We start from the raw sequence: 18,397 nt of genomic DNA, 5'->3' as shown, positions 1-18,397 counted from the left end.
CGCCGGGCCGTGCGGGGTCACCCTGAAGGGCTCCACCACAGGCCGGGAACTACCGGGAACTGGGCCGGGGTCAGGGTGATGGTGAGACGCCGGTGTGGCACTAGAAACACCTCCTCGGGCAGAGCCAGCCGCTCGGCGGGGCCGGGGCGGCGCTCGGGGCTGCCCAGCGCTGGGATCCCCGCCCTCAGCGCCCCCGCCCTCAGGGCTGCCCGCGTGGCCCGGCCGCGCTCGTGCCGGGCCGGCAGCGCCCTCGCGCGGCCAAGGGAGAGGCGGCGCGGGGCGGGACCCGCAGCGCTTCCAGCCGCGGGCTCATGGCCCGGGAATGCCGCTCCCCCCGCTCCACAGCGCCCAGCCTGCAGGGCAGCTCTCGGCATCATCTCCTGCACAAGGGGAAGCAAACCCTTCAGTAGTGCCTTGCCGCAGCAGCCCGGGGGTGATTAGGCGCTGCAGCCCAGCCGTGGCTGTCTTTGCTATGGCACCCATCAAAGGAGTGCGGCAGGACCAAGCCCGCAGCGGGACGATCGAGTGATCTCACCTTTGCAGGTGAGAGCACTGCCTTCGGTACTGCATTTGTTCCCAAGGCAGTAACCTGCGACATTCTGAATGACAGACACAAAACAGAGGAGACCTAGCTACATATTTGTGATTTCATTGTTTTTACTCCTTCAAATCCACCAAGGCTCAGCTGTCTAAGCCTAGCTCCAGTTAACCACTAACAACAGTGAGACCTGGCTTGAAAACACCTGAGAAACAGGGGTTTCTAAAGCACTTTAAGTCACCTGGAAACAGAGAGTAGCATGTGTGTGTCCTCAGCCACTTCGGTGTTTCTGAAAGTCCAAACCAGGGTTGTGCTGCTTTACCTGTCCTTGCAAATTTCAGCATAACTTTTGATTTATCTACAAGAATGCGTCATAGCTTTGGGGAGTGTTTCTGTTGGAGAAAGCTCCTCTTTGTCAACACAGTGGTAGTATAAATTTACCTTTAAAAAGTAATCACAACAATGCTCAGATAAAAATCACACCACAAACCCCAAGTAGCACCACAGAATGTAGCTCTTTCTATCGTAACTCCTTCAAGGCAGCTGACCAGATAACCACATAACAGGAGTCCCCACCCTACTACAAGCTTTGAAAGAGTTGGGGTGTGAAAATTTTACAAAATGTGCATAATTCATCACTGTCACACTCAAAAGACAGTTGCATTTACATCCAGAAGCCGAATAACTTCCATGGTCACCCAGCTCATCAGCATGTATCTGTCATGCACTGCTCCCAGGTGCCAGACAATAACAGTATGGGTCCCCAGGTTTGCACTTCATTTGGGTTTTACATATTTCCAATCCATTCTGGAAGACCTCCCTTCTAAACCTAGATATAAGTGGCCCCATAACAAAGTCCCACACAGCAGCCTGTTGGCCATAGGGAACTGCAATGGCTTCAGAAAGCACACTCCTCCTTCTGGAGCACTGCCCATGAACCCAGGCCATCTACAACCCTTGTATTCCCCTAAATACCTCCTGCACACTCAGGGCCACCTGCACATTGGGCCCTTTTTTATCTACACTCCATATCCTGGAGAAGTGGTTCAGTACCTCAGCTAGGTAAGTATGCTGAAGGACGCACAGGGGCTGGCTATGCAGAGGCATAGCAGCTCCTGACATCAGATGGAGACAGTTTTTTCCTAAGTGGTTCTCAGCTGCCTTGAGTCAGCCAGTCCAAAACATTAGTCCCAGGATCTGAAGTGGCATTTAGAATCATAGAAGTGTTTGGGTTGGAGGGGACCCTTAAACACCATCTAGTCCAACCTCCCTGTAATGGTCAGGGACACCTTCAACTACCAGTGGTTCCCAGGGATGGGGCTTCCACAGCCTCTCTGGGAAACTTGTTTAGACTTGGCTGAATTGCCCCTTAGCGCCTGTTCACTGAATTTATAGGTCAATTCCCTTGCAAGCCTTAGAGCTGAGCTAAACTCCTTAACATACTTCTTTTTTTTTCTTCCTTTAGGGAAGTCAGTGACAATGAAATATTCTCAAGCATCCTCAAAAAAAAAAAAAATTCATGGGGTAGCTGAGCTTGTACCAAGAAGCAAAGCCACACACACTGCAATCCCAAAGGGGACCATCTCATTAGATCTGCTCTGCAGGGAGGTGCCCTACTGCTCAGCGCCAGTAGCCTCCACTGGCACATTGATGGAGAGAATATTACAGCATGCCCCAGGGGCCTGCAGGAGAGATTAGACCAATATATCAGCAAAAGAGGCATCAGAACAAATGAGGGAGCACATGAGCTGCATTTCAGGCTGAAATCTCTACATACTGAATGACTGCAGCTTGTTTACACACCTAATGGGGAGTGGTGCAGATGGGAAGTGGGATTTAAAACCATCACAGGACCTTAAAAATAGCATAGTGAAAGTCATTGTTCCCCTACTCAACTAGGAGGACAGGAAATGAAAACACATGAGTGTAGAGGCTTTCTGCTCCAGCCCCGAGGGAATGACCCAGAGTCATGAGAATATAGGCCAGATATTGAAGCAAAGAATGAGAAGCAGCAGGAGACAACGGAATATAATTTGTGTGGATAGACTATAGAAGCCTCTGCAGAAAGAATCACAAAACATTCTATTGAGAGAATATTTTATATTGCTGTGGGCAACTGCTCACCATCCGCAAGCAGAAGTGGAAAACTGTTGGTGAGATGGAATAAGACACTTCAATGCACTTTGGTTTCACAGCAGACTTTGCAGTATCATTCTGCTAACATGGACATTGCTTAGGGTGGTAACAGTAAGTATAAATAAAAATTACGTGATTAAACAGAACAAAGAAAAATATACATCATACACACAGGGAAAATCTTTTCTGTGTCCTTAGGGAAACTGCAGAAGTGTTGAGTTACTGCATGTGGTGAAGGGCAGCCACTGCTTGAGGAGAAGGGTACTCAGGGACTGGGGGACAGGCAGGTCAGAGGAGGAAAGGGAGGAAAGAAGCCAGCTCTGAGAGGCACGTGTGGATGGGAGAGCGAAAATCAAGACACAGAGAAGAGAAATGAATGAGGATGGAAAAAGGAAACACGTGTTTGTGAGCAAAAATAGTAGCAGTTGTAGGAAACATGTTGTGGAAACAGACTGCTTGTCCCAGGTGGTTAACTGTAACCAACCGTAGTATTTACAGGAAACATTTCCAAATTGCAGTAACGATGCCTTTGTGAAGTAGGTAAGTGCTGACAGAGGAGGGAGGCAAAGACAGAAGAACTGAAAGGCAGCTGAGGAGTCTCTGTTGGTGGGGACTAGAAGGTGAGCATCCCTCGTGCTGGGCCCTGAGCTAGACTTTGTGTCTCTTTGCTTGTGAATATACACTGTGAGAGCTGCAGGCTCTGCAGGCTCATCATCAAATACGCTTGAAATCACTGTTTAGATCAAACTTCAGAGTGCTGCCAAGTGTACCCCAAAGTGTACTCCAGGCTCGACCCTTTTGAAACAAAGGGATCAGTGTGTTCTAGCAATCTCAAGTGCCAGGAACCAGAAAAAGAGAAGGTGTAATTCCAGACTTCAGGCTATAATTATAGGAAAGAGAGAATACATAACACACACAAACTGTTTACTGGCTTCAGTTGTTCTAGTGAGATCTATGCCAATCAAGCTAAGGTAGTAGCTGTTCTTGCCCCAGAGGTGAAATAGGTGTGTATTAATCATCTCTGCACTGGTATAACTGAAACAGTTGCAGAGAGAGAGGAAAGGAGTAAATTGCTCCAAAATAACTATATTGGTTAAAAAAAAAATCTTCTCTATCAAAATTATTTCCTAACAAAATGTTTAAATTTTTGAGAAGGACATCAAAATTTTGAACCCTAACAGTACTGATTTGTTTTTAAGCTTGTTTTCATAAAAAAATAACTAAAGCTTTGCTCAAAGGAATACATTCCACTCCACCTTTGTTGGCCTTCCCAGCCTGTGGTAGGCTTTGTAGGGACTCAGTTCTTGGTGTGTTGTCAGCATGGTCTCCCAGAGATGTGGATAGGGGTACCTGACACATGATTCTCTTCCAACTTCAATTTAGCAGCAGCAGCAGCTCTTTTTCTACAAGTCTTTCTGGCAGCATCTCCTATGCTTACTTGAGGGACAATGAAGGTCTTGTCCCAGCAGAGGGCTGCTCTGATCTTTCAGCATTCCCCATGAGTTTTGTGAGAAATGGAAAAGATGATCCTACCTGGAACCTCAGTAGATCCCAAAGTAGATCACACCTTCACAGGCAAAGTTCCCAGAGTCAGATGTATCTTTTGCAGCTTTGTCTTTTGGACTTCCATATATTACTTTTCAGCTTCACAACTAAAAACATACTGCAGACACTTTCTCCAGGTAGCGTTTCTTATGTTTGGCTTCAGAGACTTGAGCCAAAAATTTCGATCAAATCCTGACTTGACTCAGGCTTAGCTCTGATTTTAATTTTAAAAAAGGCAAAGATTTGCAGGACTTTGAAAAGATTTGAAGAAAGTAAAACTTGCTGCCGGTGTCAATGTAAACACTAGTACAGCGGTAATAGTGAAAGAAATTAAATCACTTCTTGAGGAAGAGTAAACCAACATGTGAGGATTTATTCACACAGTATAAAATAGGAGTGAATCTGTAACACAGTCCTGTTTTTCACCAATGACTTGGTACCACTGCATGACCATTACAAGGACTCAACCCTGGGAATGTCTGTAAGGCACCATTATTAGTCCTTTGTGTTTTCATTTTGTGCAATCAGAAATGCTAACTGCATCAAATATATTAAATGTGTTTTATCAGCTGCTTTTCTTGCATGTTATCTGCACTAAAATTAGTTTATAGACATAAAATAAATAGCCAGGACTAAATGATTGTAGAACATATTGTCCCAAATGGTCCTAAAACATTCCTGGAATACAGATGGATAACAGGCTGGAATAGAGTGTGCTGCAAAAAGCAAGGAAGAGGGAAGGACAGAAACTTCTGACCTAAGGCCCCAGGGCACTGTGTCCAATTTCCTCCTCTCCCAGAGCTGCCTGAAGAGGCAGTTTCTCATGAAACTTCAGGCAAAGCAAGCCTGACCTCCAGGCTGGAAGTCACATTGGAGTGAACCTTTAGGAAGTCACAGGGTTGAAGGGATCTTTCCGCAATTTGGCTGTGTTCTTCCAACGAATTTCAGGACCAGCACACACAAGAGTTTCCTACCCTATTAATGAATGGATTCCACATAGAGCAAGACCATTAGTTATGCAAGGCCAGTTGTACTGTAGGCTAATTTAAGGAGGTTGCTGACCATGGCCATCTGTAGATGTGTACTGTAGATGCCTCTGATAGACTAGACTAGAAATAGGTCTTTGCAGAAGTGACCACCAAAACTAATGTCAGAAAGTCTTTCATCTTCCTGTCTGTGACAGCAAGCCATGAGGTAGGAAAAAAAAAAGCATTAAACTCCACAGGTGTGGGCAACAGCTAATGCTGACATATGCTAATATTGCCCATATAATGCTATAATGTAGTCAGGGGTTAAATTACAAAGTCCTTCTGATTATCTTACAATTTCCCCCACCACCCACAAACCACTTCCTTTTCTACCCAGGCGTTCTTCCCCATCTTCACAGCAGACAGAAGGATGGTGCCTCTGTGTCAGGCAGGCATGAAGTCAGTTGCTGTAACTTTCTGTGTCCTCTGCTTTCACTTTGAAGCCCTGTACAGTGAGTATCATTTTGGATTATTCTCCTTGCAGTAGATGTCTCTATAGAATAGAATGAAGCCAATGATGGGAGACAGTAAATGGGACATGATAGCAAGGGGTTGGAGGATAAAGGTAATCAAGGGAAACAGCTGCAAAAAGACTGTCTCAACTTTATTATCACTAGAGTTGGTGGGAAGAGAATTCCTGCCATCACAAGGCATTTGCTCTGAAACTAAGAAGTACACATTTTAACTGCTGATGTTCTTTAGCTCATCTGCTCAGCGTTACCCTTTACTGTTTGGACTGTACTGCTTCAACCAGCTTCCCTTGCTGGGCACAAGATCTTATAGCAGCGTGATGGTGAATGGCTCAATAAAGAGAAGCCAAGTTATTAATATTAAACCTGTTGTTGTTTGGACGGGGAATTTTTACACAATGAAAAATGTATATGGCATGGAAGAGTGGATGAGATTGGTTTGATGCAGGCTTGAAACACAGACAGACTGAAAAGGAAGCGTAGCATTCCTGTGCTGTGTTTGAGAAGCTGCACAGTGACAGCACTGGTCCCGGTCCAACCATAAACACGGATGTACCACTTAACAAGCTTCAGTGTTTTATCCCAGCTACGCAAAGTAAAATACCACAGCTCACATTTGTCTCTGAAACCCACATATTGGTGGGTCAGAATGGAAATACAGATGATATCTGATTAGGAAGAGTCCTTTTTTTATACGAATTCTGTCCAAGGATTTGGTATGATGCAATATAAGTAAGACCTGAGGTTTAGTGTGTGCAGTTATTAAGCATGATATAAATACGCTCCTTTGAAGGTCATGCCAAGGGCTATTAATATGCTTGCATTTGAAGTTCTAGTGATAAAGGCTAGGTTTCAAGCCCCTCTGTAGAATTAGAGTACTTCTGAGGTTTCATACAGGACTCAAGCTTTCATATAAATAAAAACCAATTTTCAGCTCTTCTGGCAATGCAGATACCTGTTTGAAAGCTAACTAATACGTGGATGGTATACTGAGTTTTCAGATAGAATGGAAAGATGGGTGAAATCACAAGAAAGGACAATTGTAATCACTATCGCTAAAGAGACGTGAGCTGCCCTTTTTCTCCTTGAGAAGTTATTCTTAAATCTAATAGCAAAAATCCTTTCAATTAGGTTACATTTCTCACCTAGTCCATTTAGCAGGTTTACTTGACCAGCATGCTTTTACACATGGCTGAAGCTACCTAAGAAGCCATTCTTTGTGGGCAGAAACAGGCTGTAATTTTCAGGGTGCAAATAATTGTTCTATCTCGTACCCACATTTTTCCCTTCCTTCTCCCTTCCTTCAAATATAGAGGATACGATTTGGGAAGGGGACCAGGAGAGAAGATGACAGGATAAAGAGACTGCCTGTAATTAGAAACGGTATCTCATGTTTTTTTATCTTGCACTGTTCTCAGCATAAAAGGTACTAGTTATTACCATTCCTGTTAAAAAGTTCAACTTGACATGAGACACAGCAGCATGATAGTCTTACTTAGAGAACAAGCTAGCTCTCCAGAGAGTGCTGCCCAGCATTGTGGCAAATTTTGGGAGCAGAGTAACTTCTGAGATTTTGGTGTTTGTTTGGTTTGTTTCTTTTCATTTGTTTGTTTTCAACTTAGTGATTTGCAAGCCCTACTTAGCAAGCCCCCAACTATCTGTGGATAGGGTTTTTTTTCAATGTAAATAGGCCACAGAAGGGTGTATATATATATGTGCACATATGAGTATTATGATTTTAGAACCCCACTGTGATAAAGAAATAGTTTGTAAGAGCATGGAGCCTCTTTGGTGACTGTAGAGAAACACAGGCTATGGGATTTGGGAGTGCAGAGCTGTAAGTAGGATTCCATAGCGCTTGAGGCCCTTGCTATGAAACACTGCTCGTGAGCTTTTGCACATCGACATTTGCAAAGAATTATCACTCTTCATCCACGGATCCCCTGTTGTCAATACAGGAGGAAGTCACGGTCATTTCTTAGAAGGGCTTCTGAAATATTATCAACAATGGCTGTGGTTTAGTGGTATATTTTATAAGAGTTTTGGTGTTTCTCAAAGTAAGTTATATCATAGAAGGGAGCCCCCAGTGGTCTAGGGGAAAAGACACTGCGCTGTCACTGCAGAGACCCGGGTTCGATTCCCAGTCGGGGCCCCTCCCCGGGCAGATGGAGCTCGTTAGCCCTGTAAGGCAATCCATCTACGTCCTGAGGACCTCGCTGCCACCATCCAAGCGTGCTTGGCCCCGGCAGACGAACCTCAGGATTAAAGGGTGGGCTCAGTTCCGCACACACTGTGTCTCACCTAAAAAATCCAATGCGCAGGCTGGAAGGTGGAAAGACCTTCCCCGGTTCTTCGTTCGCGAAGAGACTGGCCATTATATCATAGAAATAATTCAGATTATAGATGGCTTCCTAGGATAATTCTGTCCATTACTTGCTTTGCCCAGAAGCACTCTTTCCTCTCTTTATCCTCGATTCTTGAAAGGCATATGACTAATGACACTGAATTGACAGTGTCATCTTTCAGAGTGCCTTGAAAGGGCAAAGCTGTAGCAACTTCAAAAACTGTGTGGTTTCATTATGCATCTAGTATTAACAAAACAAATGTGTTTGTTTTAGAGGCAAGGTCTTTCCATCTCCTTTTTCATCTTCAGAGGCAAAAACACACAAGTGAAATTCTACTTCTTTTTAGCAGCTAGTTAGCTTTCTGAGAGCCAGGGCAAATAATACAAGCAGCAAGTAAACCAAGCATGGTATTCTATTCTCCTACTCTAAACTCCAACCTTGAAAAGTGATAGAAAGTGGGTTTAAAACCTCTACGAGGACCAAAAATTGAAACAGATTGGTGATGCTTTCAAATAGCACTGCGTCTGCCAAAGAGCAACTAGAAAACTCAAAACTGCAATCCCATTAAAATGAAAATAATGCACCTTCCATTGGCCTCAGTATCCAAGCACACTACCATAGAAATTCCCGAACATCTGCCAAAGGGATTTCCTGCTGCAGTAAAGATGAAATTAAGATGGAAATGGATGTAATTGTAAATAAACATATACACAAATGCACATCCTTTTCCATAGTTTAATATAGCAAGATGTTACTTTCATACACATGTTCGTCTCTTGGATTTCCATCTGAACCATAATATTTGTCTTGACACTCTGCTTCACATCAGGTGAGTCAGGAACAACTCCATGCCACTCCACAGTGCGACACTGCTAGGAAACGAATGAAAGATTTGTCTCCTCTTGTCTCAAAACCTTCATATGCAATTAAATTGTCTCTTTTACGAAAAACAACAAAGAAGAACCTTGTGGCCAAATCTCAGCATGTTTAGATTTTAAGCATATCGAACCAGTGAGACTCTTCTGTTCATTTCCAACAACACCATGGTATAGTCTTTTATTCACATATTTATGAGATGGTATTAGGGAGGTTTAGTCAGTGAATCTCCCAATAGTATTGGATGTTTAAATGTTAGTTTCTTATTTCAAAGCTTACTAAATGTACATTCATTCTGACTGGAGCTTGGCAAATGACAGCCCAAATGTGTCTGGCCATTAAGCACAGAGCGTTACAGTCCCAGAGGATTACCTAGGAATGAACCGGTACAAATGGGCACAGGACAACAGCAATCAGGCACAGCGAGGGGGAAGGAGCCACCCTTTAGTATTCAGTGAGTGCGTTCACATTAGGGGCTGATGCAGTGAGTTGAAAATTTATGTCAGATCTCACCCATTGTGGTCATCCATGTCGACAATTTTGTGTTTTAATCTTAGGCACTGTTAATCTAATTTCAAAATGTGCTGCCTTTATCCTATGCTAAGCACACTCTTCTCTATGGGCACTTGTTTCAAAGGAATATTAATTGCATCACATTTATCAAAATGCTCAATCAGAGAAATACATTACTGAGTCTGTCTTCAGAATAGGCAGTTTAGGCTTCTGGGTCTGAGAGGATACAAAACAACCTTTCAGCTTGACACAAGGTCACATGAACTAAATGTTTAATGACCTCTCTCTGCCCTTTTCCCTTAAAAACAAGGATTAAAACCATGATCTCTGACAAACATTTTAAACTACCCTATATGAAAGGGCAATTTCATTAGCTAAAGCCAAATTGAACTATTCTCAGAGACAAACAGAGAAAATAAATTCAAATTTATTGCTTTAGTGCTCAGAGTAGGGTAGTGCCGTGCTCCTCTGGGACTCAGGGGGAACATGGCACCGCTTGGCTCTGTAGCTGCCCTGACAGAGTCAGCATCTGCCTCTCCTCTCAGATGACCGGTGACAAACATAAAGATCTCAGCTACAGGCGGGTGCTTCTCAGAACTATCAGATTAACTTACACATTCATCCTGCTCTGTAATTCTGCTGTACCAGCACATTTGTTCTTTACTTCCCTTCCCTAAATAATTTCTCTGCTGTTTGGCCAAATTTTAAAGGTATATGTTACCAAACTACAGAGCATTTTAAAAGACCTCTATTTCAAATGCTGTTCTCATAGCAGTTGGGGTTTTTTTTCATCATGCAACATGCAAGTCATCAAGAACTGTTTCTTTATTTGACCTTTTCTTTCCACCTTTCACACTATGTAACATTTTAAGGGCTTGCACCTCCCTGTCTGTGCATTCAGTGGCTCTGGAGCTCTATTTCACTGTGGGTTGGCGAGTTGTGTGTTTTGTCTCTCTATCTTCACACCAGTGGTAAGAGATGCCAAATACCTTGTCTGGTATACACTTAAGCAATAGTCCTGAGCAGAGTACAGATATTAGAGCTGTCGCTGAATTAGATAAGGACGCTGACTGTGCACAGTAAACCACAAGAATGTGATAGCTAGGAAGATGGCACATCAATCAAAAAGGGATAAAGTTTCTATAGCTTTCCAACTGAGCACCACAAAGTGTCTTCCAGAAGTCCATTAGCTTCTGTGTCACACTGAAAATGTTTCAGACTGGTATCACTCATTGCAATACCCTTGCCAATGGTAGTAATTGGGGAGCAAGGATTCAAAGAAGGAAAAAGCATGGACACTAAAAGATTGTCTTTTTGCAGAAAGAGTTGAGATCATACAAAGTTTCCCAAAAGAGGATAATCCGCCGTTCCTGTGCGTATGCAGGCCAGATGTCCGGGATAACAGGTGCCTTGGGAAAAAGATTATTCATACTGTGTAATCAGTGCACTACCTGGCACAGATGGGGACCTGCTCTGTGTGGGTCTGGACTGCCCTGTAGCAGTAACAAGAAGACTATTATCAAAGTCTTTAAGTATTTGCCCTATAATTCCTTAGCATCATAAAATCCTGATGTAGAGCATATTTCAATCTAAGCAGCCTCTGAAGAACTTATACAGACTCCCAGAAAACAGGAAAAGCACATTTTTTTCTGTTTGTCTGTATCCCTGTCTTTACATTCAATTTTAGGACATTGCAAAAAGAAAAATTCCAAATGAAACACTATCAGACTGTGCTATTGTTGCCAGTCCTGACATACAAACCATCTCAAAGTATTGCCACAGTGGGTGGTGATGGAGGCTGCAGCTTGAAGAACCAAGCCAGAACACATTAAAAATGTGGCTGTGTCCTGTAATGAAGGACATCTATAAACAACGAAGGAAAAAGTTGCTATTGAAAAAGGAACAAAACTGTATGCATTGCTTGAAGGTTTTCTTGCTTTACATATCGAAACATCACCCACATACTCATTCTGGATGTGCCATACTCTTCGATGTAGAGTTGAGCAGTGGGGGAAACAGAATGAACATTGATGGAAATGAGCACTTTGGTCTGGAAACAAAGTATAATGCTGGCTCATTGCAGACTCAGATTCATGAGAAATCAAAAGTGTGCTATATTACCTGGGCCAGATTTCCTCAGTATTTTGGGAAAAATTTTACTTTTGTCTCAGCTTCTATTTATGAAGTACACCTATTACTTTGCAGATGTGTTTTAGGAATCTGTAAATGCTTTCTGTATGATCAACATAAATTCTTGCCTTAAGCATTTTCTTTCTGCTTTGCTTTTTATATTTCATTCTTTTATCACATCATATAACTTTATGGTGTAGCACAGGAAGGATCAGACAGGCTAATGATACAAATTAAAAAATTGCTGCAGCATCTTAACATTACGTGGATCAGCCCTTGTTCTTGCATCTCTCTTCTTGAATTTTAAACAGGAAAAATTTTGTATTTTTCAGGAGTTGAGAGCTGCTCATCAAACCCGTGCAAAAATATAGGTAAGACACATTTACCTAATTTGGTTTATGGTTTTAAATGCCTTTTTATATGAGAAAATACCGCCCAAAGAAAAAGACTGTCATTTTTCACAGAACACTTTAACATGTTTTTATCTGAAGGAGTTTCCCATGCTGTTGGTTGCTGACTTTACAGAGTCAAACTGTGAGGTAGCAGGAGGTCCTTGGTCAGTTTACTTTCTTTTGCTTCTCCAAGAAATTCGCCCAGTGAGAGTTGCACAAGGTCTGAGAGCTTTTCAGGCAGTTTTTAGGAAGGTCCAATGTGATTTCTGGATTGCATGTGGGTGCATGCACAGAGTGACCTTTATCTTCTACTTTTCCCATTATGTTAGTGAGAAAGGTGCTATAGCCATCTAAGCAATTCGGCTGAAACTTCATGATGTGCTTCAAATCACTGTCTACTCAACATAGAAAAGTTGGGTTTTGTGGTTAAGGCAATTATGGAGGAGTTTTGCACTCACATCCCATTTTAAATATTCAGCGACATCATCAAACTGTCTGGATGGCTGAGCCCAGAGAATGGTAGTGAATAGTTAAATCCAGCTGGCAATCAGTCATGGGTGGTGTTCCCCAGGGCCCTTTTCTGGGGACAGTTCTGTTTAATTTCTTTATCAGTGACCCAGACAAGGGGATCAAGTGCACTCTCAGTAAGTTTGCAGACAGCATCAAGTTAGCTGGAAGCGTTAGGTGAGAGGGTAGGAAGGCTCTGCAGTGGGATCTGGACAGACTGCTGAGGCCAGTTTTATGAGGTTCAATAAGGACAAGGGCCTGCACTTGGGTCACAGCAATCCCATGTGGAGCTACAGGCTGGGGCAGTGCCTGGAAAGCTGCCCAGTGGAAAAGGACCTGGGGGTGCTGGCCAACAGCAGCTGTCCCCCTGCCCTCGGCACTGAGGATGTCATGCCTTGAGTGCTGTGTCCAGTTTTGGGGCCCTCACTACAAGAAAGCTGTTGAGGTGCTGTAGAGTATCCAGAGAAGGTCAGTGGAGCTGGTGAAAGGAGTGGCTGGTGTTGTTTAACCTGAAGAAAAGGAGGCTCAGGGGAGAGCTTATCACTTTCTACACCTACTTAAAAGGAGGTTGTGGCAAGGTAGAGTTCAGTCTCTTCTCCCAAGTAACAAGTGTCAGGACAAAAGGAAGAGTCCTCAAGTTGCACCAGGAGAGTTTTAGCTTAGGTGTTAGAAAAAATTTCCTCACTGAAAGAGCAGACAAACATTGGAACAGGCTGCCCAGGAAAGTGGTGGAGTCACCATCCTTGGAGGTATTATAAGACACATACGTGTGGCACTCAGGGACATGGTTTAGTGGTGGACTTGGCAGTGCTGGGTTAATGGTTGGACTCAATGATCTTAAGGGTCTTTTCCAACCTCCAAAATTCTATAATTCCATGATCACTGTGGTACAGATTATGAACCATAAATAGAGATAATTATCATCATCTTTGTCCCACCTTGTTTTACCAGTGAATAGGACAATCTGAGAGCTGGAGGCAGGGACTATGTGTCTATATAGTGTTTGGTCCAGGGGAGTCTTTAAACAAAACCTAATAACTGATATTGTAAGTAAGATTAGTAACTTTATCATTTAGTAAGTTTAATAACAAGTAACATTATCAAGGTCACTGATCTAATGCCAACAGTGACTTCTACAGCCTTAGAGTAGACAACAAACCAGGTCTTATTTTTTTTATCAGTAATGTCTGACATGACCAGAGTGATGCAATGGGACCCCATTGTGAGGGCTGCTTTCCACAGCCAGGCCTTTCTGAGTACCTACATGCCTGAAGTTTCAATCACATGGTTCACTTGCTTTGTTTAAATGAGTTTCTTAACACTTTAGGGATTCTTTTCATTGCCCTGGAAGTGACTATACTTACTGTTTTCATGTCTTCAGATCAGCTCCATATCCTTGACCCCCAGGTGATGGTGGAATTTGAAAATGGAAACTTCAACTTCACATTCCCCAACCCCAAAAATGTGAGTGAGTTCAGCATGACCCTCTTCAAAGGGAAAGAAAAGAAGGAAATCTGTGCACTCCATTTGAATGAGGAGAAAGTTTTCCCCAAGAGTAATGTCACCTACTGTGAGACAAGGAATTCAAACAGCAGCACCACTTTCATTCTTAAAAATCTGGAAAGAAAGCATATTGACATTTACACCTACTGTCTGGAGGTGTTCTTCCCCCCTCCTTATATAGATTGCCGGCTGAAAGAAACCTATTTGTACATCCAAGGTAAGTTTACTTCTCCCCTCACTTCAGTTTACTGATAAGTAGACATTAGGCACAGCTATGCTGCAGTGACAAATGTGACTAGAGTTTGCACGGCTATTTACAGGACAGCTTAAAACCACTTAGCAGTGGAGCTGTGCTGCCAGACTGCTCAGCATGTCTTCTCTGTATTTATTCAGCTTCTTGGGCAGGTTTTTCAGGCCATGCTGAGCTTTGCATACAGTTAGTTGGTGGCACCCAAGTTAGCTAGACTAGAGCTTCTGGAGGACTGCAGTCCCACCTATGCCTGCAGCAGAAATTTCTCTTGTCCATTTTCAAGCCGCTGAGTGTAAATGTTAAGAATAAGCAAAGATAGAAGCTGAGATGCTGAGGCTAGAATTATGTGGTTGAGTCAAATTATCTCTCAGCCTTCTCTGAATTTAAAAAAGCTTCTCAGAATCAAGCTGGGGCATTTGATTTTGTCTGCAGTGTCCATTTCCATTTGTATGGATAGCCAGATGTTCATAGTTTTTTCCAAATGTTTCATACCCTGTCATATTTTCTCCCAGATCTGGGCAAGGCTGATCTTGTGTACCTCAGCTTGCCTTCCTATCCAAACATGCCTGCAAAGCTCTACCCTTCTTTTGGTCAGGCTGTCCTTTCGATCACCTGTGGTGCTCACTGAGCGCAAGCTTCAGCCTCGCTCACCATCTGAAATACCAGCGCGCTCTCAAGCCTGCCTTGGTTTCTTTTCAGTCTACACTTTGAGCACTGTCAACCAACAATTTTGCCTCTCCTTCTGGGAAACTGTGATATTTTGCTTCCTGCTGAATATACTTTTCCAAAGTGGTGATTCACCTCAGGAAAATCATTCTCCGTAGCTCACTTTTGCTAATTTTTTAATAAGAAGAGAAGAGTGAAAAGAATTTGAAGTTATCTATAGGAGGCAAAAATGCAAATTCTCAGTAATGGCTTTTTTTGCCTCCCCATCTTCAGATAAGGAAGACTGCTTTTCACTGGGACAGGAGTCATGGATAATTATTGGCCTGATCGTGTTTTCCTTGATTTTCTGTGTCTGCTGTGTTGTAATCTGTTGCTTAAGGAACAAGGTAAGCAAATATACAAGATTATGCAGAGCCCTTTTTCAAAGGTCATGGATGGGGAACTTGATTTAATGAGATTTAGAGGGTGGGACAGGCACATACTCACTGAGCACATGATGTGTTTTCTGACAAAAAGAGTGAGTTGTTAATTTACCACTGAAATTCTGTCATTGATGGCAGCAGCTCAGATTTAATTTCTTGAAGACAGAATTGTTTATTGATTTAAAGTCTGGGAACCAAGGAAAGAGGAGAAATGCTGCACAGGTCAGCAAAATTACTTCGGTAAGCAATTCACCTGACTGTTTTCTTCAAGAAGGGGAAACAAATCATCAGTGGAGCAATTTCAGCACTGTTCTGGTGCAAAACCACTTAAACAGAGAACCATTTGGAAGGAAGACCGTGGACATTAGCTATTCTTTTGGGCAATGTGTGGTTTTAATTTTCAGTTTGTCCTATTGCAAGTTTTCTATGTGAGTGCCTGTCGATTCTGACTTTATTATTCCCTCTGAAAACAGCCAGAGTTACTGCCCTACTTTAAGAACAGAGGCAGGAGTGGCAAAGTTTAGTGACCATAAATTAATTCATGGCATTTTCCCTCTGTTAGCAGATTCAAAAGTATGACTCCAACTCCCACGAGTACAACAGTGAATACATGCCCATGGCAGCAGTGAATGCAGCTAAAAAACCAAGAATCTGAGGTTGTGTTAAGCCTTGCTGTACTTGTACCTCTGTGTCTGTTACCAGGCTTTCTCTGGGAGGGAAGGGACTGCTTGCTGTCTCTGCCATTGCTTCTGGATGGCTGGGTGGGATTGTTACAGTAGCTTGTTAATGGAGTTCATGCTGCCAGGTTGCAGGAAGATGAAATTAAAACAAAATCTCTGAAAACCTTTTGAATCATAGTGGTGGGCTGGTTCCTAGAAATGCAACTGCTTCACATCTGTGCCATCTTAGGCATGAGGAAGAGATAAGAAACTGTTCTATTCAGAATCTTCAGATGATGTGTGGTACCCAAAATCTTTCTGGGGACATAATTGACGAGATTTATTGAATGTTACTGGGTAAAGACAAATATTCTGTAGAGAATGAGGAAATTCCTAACTACTCAAGCCCTTGCCCATTAGCCAGAAGCTATTGGCTACAGAACAGAACAGAAGCAGAATTTGGGCTGTTTCAGACATATGGGGTGCTTCGTGTAACTGAATCTCCATTTCTATTCTAGGTATAAGCTGCTTGTGGCATGGAAATTTTGGAAGCACAGTTTTCCAGCTACTTGAACCTGGACAACAGGAAATCAGCATTTCCTCACCTTTCCCAGCTTCCCTGAGCTCTCATGATGGTCCTGTGCTCAGTCATGAGACACCCACCCCAGTACCGTTCTGAGCTGTTTTGCTCTAGCCTTGTTTGTTAACTGGCACCCTGCCCTACCCACTGACTTGGACATGAAGTGCTAACAACGTGTTAAAGATGTCTGTTTGTAGTTGTAGAAAATGTAGAAAATTAGTTTGCTTGAGAGTAGATTGCTGTAGTGCTGCTACAGACAGAACTTATATTTTCTAGTTTCCTTTAGGACAAACTTTCCACTGGTGAAAAAGAAAAAAAAAGACTACCTCCAGTGCCAATCCCTGTGGCACAGCCATACTGTCAGTGTATTGCACATGCCCTTTTGTTTGGGCCAGTTTAGCAGGGGAACAAAGCCCAGGAGAGTACAGCAGAGACTTCTCTGTGACACAGTACCTCAGGTATACGATCTGTATGTTTTGTATTTGTGCTATCAATACATCTTTGCCATTCACACCTTATTTAATTAAATTCTGAATGCTTTTACTAACAGAAGAATATATTGCAAGATGAATATACTGCAAGACTGCAATTGCTCTTTAGTTCAGTTCAAATCTTCAGGAACAGACCCTGAACTAGGAGGTGTGATCTCTCCTATTCACGTGTCTTGCAGCACAAATACAACACAGTCCATAAGGCCCTTATGGCCTTATGTCCACATGGACTCAGCAGTGCAATTAACTTCCTCTTTTGGCTTGACATGAAACCTTTACCACTTCCCCCGTGGGTTTAGGGGTTACTTGACCTGCCTGAAATTGCTGAGAGCCTTCAATATGAATGAAACAATCAATCCTTCATACTCCTTGTGAAATCCATCAAAACTCAGACCATAAATGACCAACTGGGAATCCAAACTGCAAATCTTGCCAGACACCATTTGGCTGCTAGAGTGGTACATTGATTCTGAGCCTCTCTGTAATACATTAAAAAAACCAGGTGTTGGTCAGAGGACATTGGTGAGAAAGATTCACAGCCTGCTTGTCTGGCAAAGAGAAGGCTGTGCTCAAATTTCATAGGGCAAATGGGGATTAGAAGAAAATAAGATGGTATATCAAGAACAGGGTTTCCCTCAACAAACACCTGAATATGCAGAAATATTGCAGAGAGAAGGTGCAAATTGCTAACTGTGACATTAGGAAAAGGGAAATTAGTTAGGTACAGAATGAGGTGGGGACTGCCAATCACAGCCCCTACCCTGCTGAGATAACCAGCTCCTTGGCAGGGATGACGAGGGCACCCTGCTGTGTTGGGTAACATCACATTCTGTCCCATTGTCCTGCCACATAACCTTTGCCAAATTATTTGGCCTCTCCAGCAAATGAAGCTCCTCTCTGTACCTTCACAAATACACCAATTTCACTGTTCTAAAAAAGTATTGGTGAAATTACTGCCTTTGGAAATTATTGGTGAAAACAGCTAAGCTCTACTACCTATGAGAAATATTGCATGCAAGACCCTATGTAACAGAGGAGAATCCTACCCCCTGGAACCTTTCACCAGACTGAGAAGGAAATTCAAGAAATAAAGAGTTTCTGAAAGAAGGAAGAACTCGAGGTTTGACTTGAGATGTTGCCGGATAAAGGACAAATGATGAAAGTCTTAATAAGGCAGTTCAAAATGCATACATCCTGCACTGGAGAGAGAAACTATTTATATTCATTATAGCAAAGCATTTGGAAGTCTCGGGTTCCATTACTGCTTTCTTTCTGGAAAAAGATATTTTTATTCTTAATAAAACATTTTTTTATTATGCCATATGTGTCCACAAGAAAGTTCATGC

General features: G+C 42.8%; 1 protein-coding gene across 3 annotated transcripts; it reads left to right on the top strand.

Annotated features, from left to right (window-relative positions):
- The first annotated feature begins 3,194 nt into the window (after positions 1–3,194).
- Positions 3,195–18,255, top strand: LOC114055686 (inducible T-cell costimulator-like). 3 transcript variants are annotated; one of them, XM_027880081.1, is made up of 7 exons: positions 3,195–3,294; positions 5,607–5,699; positions 11,914–11,952; positions 13,862–14,200; positions 15,173–15,285; positions 15,887–15,977; positions 16,499–18,255. In XM_027880081.1, exons 2-6 carry the CDS (start codon positions 5,618–5,620, stop codon positions 15,974–15,976), a joined length of 663 nt encoding a protein of 220 aa, XP_027735882.1. In that variant the 5' UTR covers positions 3,195–3,294; positions 5,607–5,617; the 3' UTR covers position 15,977; positions 16,499–18,255. The 3 variants fall into 3 exon arrangements, with proteins under 3 accessions (XP_027735882.1, XP_027735883.1, XP_027735881.1); XM_027880082.1 differs by lacking the exon at positions 11,914–11,952; XM_027880080.1 differs by lacking the exon at positions 3,195–3,294 and having other exon boundaries at positions 5,593–5,699.
- The last annotated feature ends 142 nt before the right edge of the window (positions 18,256–18,397 follow it).

This window comes from Empidonax traillii, unplaced genomic scaffold, assembly GCF_003031625.1.
Source record: "Empidonax traillii isolate 1590-97213 ecotype Southwest subspecies unplaced genomic scaffold, ASM303162v1 scaffold65:size4453928, whole genome shotgun sequence".
NCBI lineage: Eukaryota > Metazoa > Chordata > Aves > Passeriformes > Tyrannidae > Empidonax > Empidonax traillii.
This window is presented reverse-complemented; position numbering and strand designations above follow the sequence as displayed.

Excerpts from the sequence above, each read along its gene's own strand:
- LOC114055686 (XM_027880081.1), top strand. The coding sequence starts at position 5,618 with ATGGTGCCTCTGTGTCAGGCAGGCATGAAGTCAGTTGCTGTAACTTTC. Across the intron at positions 11,953-13,861 it reads AAACCCGTGCAAAAATATAG|ATCAGCTCCATATCCTTGAC; the intron begins GTAAGACACATT and ends TCATGTCTTCAG. Across the intron at positions 14,201-15,172 it reads AACCTATTTGTACATCCAAG|ATAAGGAAGACTGCTTTTCA; the intron begins GTAAGTTTACTT and ends CCCCATCTTCAG.